Genomic DNA, 10,239 nt, shown 5'->3' on the forward strand with positions numbered 1-10,239 from the left:
ATTAACATGAAATATCCATCGAAATATTGTTTGAGAAATCCTTGCTGTTGTGTCACCCAGGTGTGACATGTGAACGTATGTACTATGGGTACGTCCTACTCCAGCACAGTTCAGCTCTCATCAGGTTTATTTATTTGGTCTGTGTCAAAGCTGAAGGGCTTGTCGTAGCCCATCAGGTGGTTGTAGTCCTGTGGAACAGGGAACATGTCCGGGTTTACCAGGAGCCCCATTTTACCAGCATAGAAGCTGGTGAACATCTGGCTGACAGCTGGGATCCTGACCTGCCTCTGGTGGAACACACTCTTCTTTTCTGTGAGGAAGACACTGTAGGTAACGGCTGTGTAGGTGTCTCTGTCCGGGTTGTGGTACAGGCGGATCACGTAACCCTTGGTGATGAGGTGGAGGAGGACAGGGGTGAGGAAGGTGAAGAATCCAATGACTCCACAGAAAGTGGCCTTCATGGCAAAGCTCTGGACCACTAGCCCGGTCTTCAGGAGGGTGTGGGGCACGAGGAAGAGGCTGGTCCCGCTGGTGCTGTAGGAAAACAGTTTCACCCCTGACAAGAGAGAAAACCTTTCTGTTACTTACACTTTCTGTTCAGCAAGATAATCTTCACAAATGAACATTACTTTTATGATTTAATGCATGAATGCAATTGCCAGAAATAAAAAGCTAACATTAAGCTATATATGAAATACAATAGTCTCATGAGCCATCACGAGGCTTTAAAGGCGGAGCAGTGGCTGTTACGTCGTCTTGTTATAAGCTGCCTTCTTTAAGACGAATACCTTGGAAATTCATCAGAGGGGTATTTACTGATGTATTTGACATCATAGAATGAAGTGTGAAATTCTCTAAAGAGCGGAAACAAGTGGTTAAATAACCACAGATAAAGTCCCTGCACACTAGTTTATCTTATTAGAAGATGAGAAAAATACAATATCGTGGCTTTTTTGATTGACATCACTTCACACCTGAATTAACTGCATTTAAAGCTGCAGGACAAATCAGTGAAATTATTTTTTCTAAAATGAATTACTTTATTTTAAGATGCACATTTTTCAAAATCTTTCTGTTATGTAAGTTATTCTTTAATCCAGCCATTATTTTTACTTGAAATGAGAAGAACATTTATTTATGTATTTCTATGTATTATTTATAATCCATCCAGTTGAATTTGAAAACTGAGAATAATAATAATTGTTAAAATATAATTGATGTGTACTTTCTTTATTTGATTTGACAGTGGTTTACTACACAGAGACGTTACTACTACTAGGCTTCTTGAATATATATGGCACTACATTGTGCAAGTTAGATATTATTGTAATGTTCCGGACCTTTGCACGAGGAGATTTTCTCGATCTGGATCTTTTGGAAATGGAATTGAATACCCCTGGTATACCAGGTACCCTGGGGGAAAGACTAGCAATCTCTCTCATATCAGACACAGGAAAAAAAGACAAAGTTGTAACAAGGTGAAAGTGACTCACCTCGAACAGCACTGCCCAGGCTGCCGGTGTAAATGAGGTTCCCGTCCTCAGAGTGGGACACGGTGGAGAGACAGCGGGTGGAAGGACACTGGGACACAGAACACAATTCACAATGAGAGCTGGCTTTTAGGACTCTGTTAGACATCTTGAGTCTGTTGTGATGTCCTGAAAGGTGTTCATGTGGTTCACATGATCATTCTAAATGGCTTCCTTTCTATGCGATCTGTAAACCAAAACCAAAAGGTCCCCCCCTAATCTTATCTAGTCACATATACGGGACAATAGGATGCAAAACATTTCAGTAAAGGTTTGATCATTTTTTCACTCCACAGTCCGCAAACCACAAGAACACAGCGTTTGGTTTTCTTTGTCTGCATTATGGGTTAGTGAAGTACTATTATTATAGTATGTACTGTGTTGTCATAAAGTCTATTATGCCTATAATGTTCTAGTGCTATCTATCTATCTATATATCTATCTATCTATCTATATAGTGGCGGGCCGTGCATTTTATACCTGGGCCTTCTGTGCTGTCCTACTACAGTTGAATAAGCTCATGATGGCGCCACAGCTACGGTTATTATTTGTTTCTAGGGGTGTAATAATACACGTATTCGTATTAAACCGTTCGGTACGAGGCTTACGAACCAAACAATACGTTTGAATGATACTAGTGCATTTGGAAAATGCAGAAGCTTAAATTGTGGGAAATATAATTTTCGGTGGACTGCGCTCACATAGGAGACAACGGGCTGTGTGACCTCTGAACCCGGAACAAAACAAAACAAAAGACAGCTGAGGCTCAGCACGTGTGTTCTGGGAGGCTACGCTAAACTAGCTTAACGGGAAAACAAGAGCAGCAAACAAGCTACGAACTCTCCCTGCAGCGTTTAGCTGTTCCCTACTGATTCAAACAGGGCTAAAGCAATCGCCACACAATCCCCATTTTTCCAGACCATCATTCTTGCTTTGTAAAAGAAAACAGCCCAAACAGAGAATCAAATGTCCGACCCTAACCCCGCGATGACGGGATGCTTCGTCATTAACGGACAAGTCAGAATCAATGTAATTAACACAATAACAAGAACAAACTCACATGAACCAGTCACATATATTTATATGACGACAAAGCATGACAAATCAATCCAGCAGCTCTGCAGCGCTAACACGCGTATTCCGCCGCACACTGAAGAGCACGGGCCATTCAACTGTTATTCACATCAGAGGGAACAATATTCACCATATCATAAAAACAACACCATAGAAAATCTAACAGTAGTAACGTTACTGCAGATGTAAGAGCACTTCACATAAAGACAAAGTCCATCCTCCTTTCTTTGATAACAAAGAGTTTAATACCGTGGTTGTTCAGAACATCGGTTCAGTTCAGTTCCAGTCAGAGGTCCTCCTGTGAACGTGGCTGTTGAGTTGTAAATCCACTCGGGTCTCAGCAAAAGTTTTCAAAAGCATGTAGCTTGTGTGTGTCCTGTCGTGTAGCTGCCTTGGTTAGCATAATCAATATAATGCTGTAACCGAGGTGATCATGGTTACCCAGTGATGTCCAGTAGTCACAGCATGATATTGATGAACAGTAGAGCTGCATTCACATGCTCTGACTGTCATGAAAACAGAAGACAGACATTTTATTGCTGTTGTACAGCAGTGGAACGTTTCACATAAAGTCAGCACACTGAGCACAGATAGTGCAAGAGATATAACTACTACTGTGTAAAGGGAATACTGCTGTTAAAAAGAACCTGATTTGTTTAAAGTGTTTGCAAACCAAATGTTATTGCCCTTTTGTTCATATAGCAGTACTTTTAAAATAAAAGTGCGCAGTACACTACTTTTGAATTCATTATTGAACTTTGTGCATAATAATGCGATTGATCGCAAAAAAATCATGCGATTAAAAATGTTAATCGTTGCCCAGCACTAATATATATATATATATATATATATATATATATATATATATATATATATATATATATATATATGCAGAGAGGAATGTCTGTAAGTGATCATTTTTTTATCTCTTTTTACACTTAAAAATGTGTAAAACATGCATAGCTCATGGTCTCTGCATTATAATATAGTTGTGTGATCCGATGGGTTTTCCAGCCACAGGGTGTAAGTAAGCCACCTGTGATGAGAGTGCTGATGCTCGATGGAAAGGGACGAGCAACCCAAGCCTGATGAAGTGATTCATTTATTTTGTACTGATGCAACGCTGCGAAAACAAGCTCAGAATACACGGAAACCTTTTGCTTTTTGTGACGTTTCAAGTTGCAATTGGCAGTAGTATTCTTACCTGAACAGGGTGAAGCACATCAGTGTAACCTAACGTTTGGTGGATACATGTTAGTCTGGGTATGCTTTAGGCCTAGACTCCCTGGGGATGTCCTGGGACACACCAAGCTCCTCTCTCCTCTTCTTCCTCCTCCTCTTCCTCTCTCACACTGCTACTATCTTTATTATTATTAGTCACATTTATATTTCTATTAGTGCTATTACTACTGCTTTTATTGTCAATTATTAATAATAATGTATGATATATTTATGTATTATTATTCTACTATATCCACTGCTGCTGTTATTAGTTGTAATTATTTTTACTGTTATTATGACTACTGCTATTACTTCTCTCATGCCATGTATCGTTTCTGTCTGTTCTGATGTGAGGGTTCAAGGACAGAGAATGTCGCGTGTGTACAGAGGGTAAAACCCTGTGAGGCAAAGTTGTGATTTGTGATATTGCGCTATCAAAATAAATGGAATTGAAAAAAATGGAATGTCATTGAGCAGGGAATACTTTTGGAGTATAAATATGAAGGAGTACCTGTAGGGTTAGGTTGAGGAAGGCGCTTCTGTGAGCATGGAGCTGGCTCCTCCCCTCTCCTCTGAAACAGCACACGGTGAGCGGAGCAGCGTGTCGCTCGACCCTATGGACCGTGTTACTGAGCGACTGAGAAACTACACACTGTCCTAATCTACGCACAATATTTACTGGAAACATAGTTATTGTGTTAGCGACCCTGACTGACATACTGCATTACACACACGCTGAAGTACTTCCGCCTCCGCTTTTCTTCTTCTTCTTCTTCTTCTTGGAGATTTTACGTCAGTTGTCATCCACGATGTTGCATTACTGCCACCCTCAGGTTTATTCCCCACGTTTGTCAGACCAGCCGCCCTGAAAAAAAGGTAGCCGAACCACTTCAGCAGCCAGCCCTTCAGCACTGTCTCCACTCTCTAATATACTTGTACTTTTTTTCTCTGCCCGCCCTATTTTTAGTTTGTCATAAGTTGTGTCGTAAGTCTTTCCAGTGTAAGTTTCCTGTTGGATGTTTTCCTATGATGTACTGTTAAGGTTGCTGTGTCCATTTGGTAAATGGTAGTATGGTAGACAAATCGATACAATTACATACAAAAGAACAATAAAAGTACTAGGCCTAGCAGTGCCTTACAAAGAGACAGCTGTACCAATGTCTCCACAGCTGGGACTGGTAGTGTGTGCTACTAAACCGTATGTTGGATAAAACCAAGATTTCATTTTCAGATTAAGCTGGCAAATAAATATATAAGATTTCATAAAACAGTTTGGAAAGTATACTCCTGCAGCCACAAACATTTCACTGGCACTACTCCATCTCGGTCTCTTTAGTAATATTCTCATGGCATCATGGTAACCTACTTGAAGTCTCTGGAAGCTTGTTTTTTTATAGTTTGACCACAAGTGTGCATCGTAGAGTGGTGTACAATATGCTCTAAACAGAGAATGTTAATGTAGGGGAGTCTGTAGTTGTTAGGCAAACGTGGACAAACACGGATGAAAAGGATGGCGAGGATGTTCTAAGCACAGTAAGCCTGGTGTTTGTTGGAGTATTGATGGAAGCTGAGTAAAGGTGAAACAGACTAGCTTTTTGTCACTGTGTTTGCAGGGAATGCCTTTACCTTTAAGGGCTGACTGGAGATGGGCTATAGTCCAGTCTCTAATGTATCTCATGGATTCTGATTGTGGATATGAAGACAGCCAATGCAAGGAGAAGAGCACACTGGGAGAGCACCATGGTAGCTTGTTAAGAACTGTGTGTGAGGGAGGCTTTGCCTATGTCCGTTTGGATAGAAGAGGACTGAGATCTACAGTATCAGGAGTTGGGGAAATGTAATCTAACGTATAGGCTTAAGTGTAAGTCCCCACAAGGCCGAGGTATGTGCACTCCCGAGTGTAAATGGCTCTGTCGGGATGTAGCCTGTGGTTGCAGAGGGAGATCATCACCTGACTCAGACGGATTGATCTGCAGTTCGGAATCCAAGTGAGTTGAATATTAGATGTAATCAAAGACGGCGTTAGTCAAACTTCTTAAAGCACAAAGCACGGTCTGTTTCAAGGAAATCTGAGACAAACTTCACAGGTGATTAGAGGTGTGGTTGAAGCTTCATTTTACAGAGCCTTGTGATTCATGGAGGCTGCTATGGCGAGGTACATTTGAGGTCTTTTCCCTAGATGTACCTCGTCAGTGTGCATACTGAATGAACCATACTAGGGACAAAAGGTCAGGATATCTCAGCATCTGATATTTTTGATATTGACGTTGAATGAACTACCCTTTAAAATGGCAGGTTTCCATGGATGGTGGTTATGCCTGGACCCTGGTCCTGCCTCCTGTCGAGGCCCAGTCTGACACCCTCTGCTACCATTATTGTTAGTCACATTTCTATTACTATCACTGCTACCATTATTGCTTGTATAACTTTATTATTGTATTATATCTACTGCTGCTGTAATTATTAGCAGTCGTAATTTTCCCATTATTTTTCTGCTTACTACTCTCATTATATGAATCATTTATATCATATGCACTGACTGTGTTGTAATTCTATTATGTCGATGTTCAACTTCTCAAATGTATTTAATGAAAAGATGGTGCAGTTTGAACCTGAGATGAAAGTGTCCTCTGTAGTCGTAGTAGTAAGGAGCTCTCTTGTGCAGATAAATTGTTCCTGTCAGTCCTCGTCCTACATGTTTCACGTAAACGAGTAAAACTGTTTTGTTTGTTATGTCTGTCGATTCGTCCATTTGTAATGCAAAATGATTACTTGCCTAAATTCGAGCTGTGGTCTGTTGTTTGATGTCATCCGACATGTCATCAATTCGTCTACTTACAGTGTCATTTGACAGAGGTATAGTTTTCAGTTTATCCTCTGCTGATATAAGCTTTACAAGGCATTGACGCCAAATATTGTTAAGGAGGGTGAATAGACGGCACTCCACTGCATAAAAAATCCCCTTTTTTTTTTTTAAATAGGCAAAGTATATGAATTAAAAAAATATTAATTTCTAATTTATGATATTAGTGTAATGCCTCAAACCAAATGTTGAAATCACCTTTGAGTTATCATACATTCATGTTGACTACAGTGATTCAGATGAATGTGCTTAGCTGACAGGAAATGATGACAGATGTTCTGTCATAAAAGGGAAACGATCTAAACATTCACCCAAACCCACAAAATACAAAAGAATTAGAAAAAAACGTGTTCCCATAAAACAACAGATGTTATTGACTGGCATATTTATTTAAGGGTTAAGTTTATTTTAAAGCACTTATACAAGATATGTCAAACACATCACACTACAAACATACACTTTGCATTCAACATTGACTCAACCAGATTGAAACACTCAGTTTAAGGACCAGACCAAGAGCAGATCGGAGGCAGATGCTTAAAATCTCTCAGCCTCACATAGAAACATGGACTAAATTTCCTCAAGAAAAGCAATGTTTAATAATTACTTTGCACAACATGCTATGTCCGTCACTGGGTTGCTGAGGTCTGCCTCAACTCACATTGACATTAAGGTTCCTGGACAAATTCTGGTATGGGGGGCAAGGTGTTCAAATAGCGCTTGCTAAGGCGTGACCAGAGGGGTATTCAGTTGGTTGCAATGTTTAACCTCACTGTAAGATGCCACTGAATCCTACACAGATCCTTTAAGAAAAAAATATTCATTTGGGAGTTGTATGTTTGGGAGTGAGGGCCACAGTTATGGCACAGAGCAAAAAAGAAAAGTATGATAAAAGCTAACAACTTCAATGTAAGAAGTAGATGTTAAGCAGTCTGTGGTTGTGCAGTCTTGAAACTGATTATCTAAGGAAGTTAAAGGTGCTATATATGAGATTGGGAGAATTTCTATTGACTCTGGGCGGCTCTCAACATGGCAACGCTGACCAGCGGTTTACAGCGAACGGTGCGAACAGTGTTAACAGTGCTAATATGGTTAAAATGCTGACAGAGCTAACAGTGTTTACCTGAGGGGGCCGGTGGATGGGCGCTACGCTACCGCAACATTATCATGTGCAAGCCAGTGGGGCTCGCTCACGTGCACGAACATGCACTAAAAGCCCATGAAGCCAGCCCGGCATTGTCTACAGAGCAGAGAGAAGCTCGGATTACAACACACACAGAGAGAGAAAGAGAGAGCAACTTCATTCTCTGCTCCCTTATAAATTTACATATATATATAGGTTGCTGCTATATTCTATATATACAGGACTGTCTCAGAAAATTAGAATATTGTGATAAAGTTCTTTATTTTGTGTAATGCAATTAAAAAAACAAAAATGTCATGCATTCTGGATTCATTAGAAATCAACTGAAATATTGCAAGCCTTTTATTCTTTTAATATTGCTGATTATGGCTTACAGCTTAAGAAAACTCAAATATCCTATCTCTAAATATTAGAATATCATGAAAAAGTATACTAGTAGGGTATTCAACTAATCACTTGAATCGTCTAATTAACTCGAAACACCTGCAAGGGTTTCCTGAGCCTTGAAAAACACTCAGCTTGGTTCAGTAAACTAAATCACACGTATGGGGATTATCACAATATTCTAATTTTCTGAGACAGTCCTGTATATATATATATATATATATATATTATAGTATATTTCAACTTTAATGCTGAAAGATTTGATTGTTTCTAACTGAAAATGAGATTTTACAGCATTGAAGAGTGAACTCCATGTTTGGAGTGAAATTTGGTGTCTGCCTGTCTGTCTAGTACTCATAAGCGGAGTGTGGTGTCCTCTGGGATGTGGTTCTGGTGCTCTGGCTGCTGAGGCTCATGTGTCTCTTCAGACAGGGGATCCTCTTAGCCATCAGCCTTTTGAAGTGGCTCTGGAACTTCTTTCCCACAAATGTGTAAAACACGGGACTAATGCAACAATACAAATAAGCTATGTTCCGGGTCACATACAGTGCATAGTCCAGGCTTTCTTCATCCGAACACGAGTCGTCACCTTCACTGGGGCGAGAGATCTGAATAGCTCGAAGGAGGATCACAATATTGTAGGGTGTCCAGCAGGCGAAGAAGGTGAAGATGATGACAAAAATGAGTTTGATGGCGCGACACTTCTCCTTCATGCGGGTGGATAGGATGCGGACAGTGATGCTGATGTAGCAGTACATCACCATGGCCAGAGGGAGGAGGAAGAAGAGCAGGAATTGTTGGTAGTAACTGACCAGACGCCAGCGCTTCATGGTGCTCTCAGTGTATCCTGACTCCTCACATATCAGGCCATTCAACGGACTCTTCCACACATTTTGGAAAACCAGCTCTTTCATACTCGCTACAATACTAATGCACCAAACTGCCACTGAGGCAATGATGGCATATGCCTTTTTCCTGCTCTTAGCGGCTGCCACTGCGTGAACCACTGCAAGGTATCGGTCAAATGTCATGAGTGTGAGGAAGAGGATGGAGCTGTAGAAGCCGATGAAGTAGGCACTGCTGACCATCTTACACAGAACCATCCCAAAAATCCACTCAGACATATGGTAGGTTGCCCAGAAGGGGAGACTGGCGGCAAAGAGAAGGTTGGAGAGGACCAAATTCAGGAGGAAGATGTTTGTCACTGTGCAGAGCTTCTCATACTTGTAGATAATGAAGAGGACGAGCCCATTACCAAGGTAACTCAGGAGGAAGTTGACATAGTAGAAAACTGGGATGAATCTCGCACCAAACTCGTTGACAGCCTGCTTTTCACATATCCGGACCAATTCAGAGAGCACATAGGTAAGATCAGTCGTGTTAGAGGCTTCATCCAAAAGATCCTTGAACATCTCATATTCTTCAGAGCTCATGGCTGGGATTTGACCTGTGAGACAATATATAAAGATACAAAGGTTAGTCTGTTGGCTGAAGAAATCTCTCATAAAACACAGCTGGTCCTTATCACATAAGATGTACTGGACTTCAGCTACACTCTGAGACACAACATAGAAGCCAGTCTTTTCTCTCCTGTAAGATGGGTGGCCAAATGTAAGTGGCCAAATGTTAAAATGTCATGTAAGTTAACTCGAAGTAGTAAATGAACCGGACCTTTACTAAAGATTTAAATCTTTTGGTACATATGTTCCTTTTAAGATTATATCTTTCAACATTCTGTAATTCAGGCTGATCAATAAAGTCAAACCTTTGTGTCTTTATACCACTGCATTCTGGATTTCTTGTCAAACAAACAATAGGGTTGTTACGGTCTGGAGAAATGTTACCATACTCAAAGTTCAAAGAAAATAAACCAAAAGTGTTGAAGATCTCAGCCAAAAAGAACAAAAGATGGGGGAAGCTATGTGGGCTGTCGCACCAGGCTCATCCCCCCCAAAACTACCTAAAGTAAAATCTAAAAAAATACTAAGCTAAAGTAAGAAACTAAAAACCTAGCTGCAAGCAAC

The 10,239-nt window shown here is 40.5% G+C and overlaps 2 protein-coding genes across 2 annotated transcripts; both read right to left on the reverse strand.

The window, feature by feature from the left end:
* On the reverse strand, positions 1 to 4,565 carry tmem70 (transmembrane protein 70). Its single transcript, XM_079173769.1, has 3 exons — positions 4,336 to 4,565; positions 1,494 to 1,581; positions 1 to 556 (listed from the first exon to the last, which is right to left on the reverse strand). The coding sequence occupies exons 1-3, from the start codon at positions 4,540 to 4,542 to the stop codon at positions 111 to 113; spliced, it is 741 nt and encodes a 246-aa protein (XP_079029895.1). The 5' UTR covers positions 4,543 to 4,565; the 3' UTR covers positions 1 to 110.
* A 2,490-nt stretch (positions 4,566 to 7,055) lies between these two features.
* Positions 7,056 to 9,648, reverse strand: LOC306706621 (C-C chemokine receptor type 4-like; the record flags this gene model as incomplete). Its single annotated transcript, XM_079173764.1, has 1 exon — positions 7,056 to 9,648. The coding sequence occupies one exon, from the start codon at positions 9,646 to 9,648 to the stop codon at positions 8,563 to 8,565; it is 1,086 nt and encodes a 361-aa protein (XP_079029890.1). The 3' UTR covers positions 7,056 to 8,562.
* Positions 9,649 to 10,239: the final 591 nt, after the last annotated feature.

Source organism: Pholis gunnellus (genome assembly GCF_910591455.1).
Source record: "Pholis gunnellus genome assembly, chromosome: 14".
Lineage (NCBI taxonomy): Eukaryota > Metazoa > Chordata > Actinopteri > Perciformes > Pholidae > Pholis > Pholis gunnellus.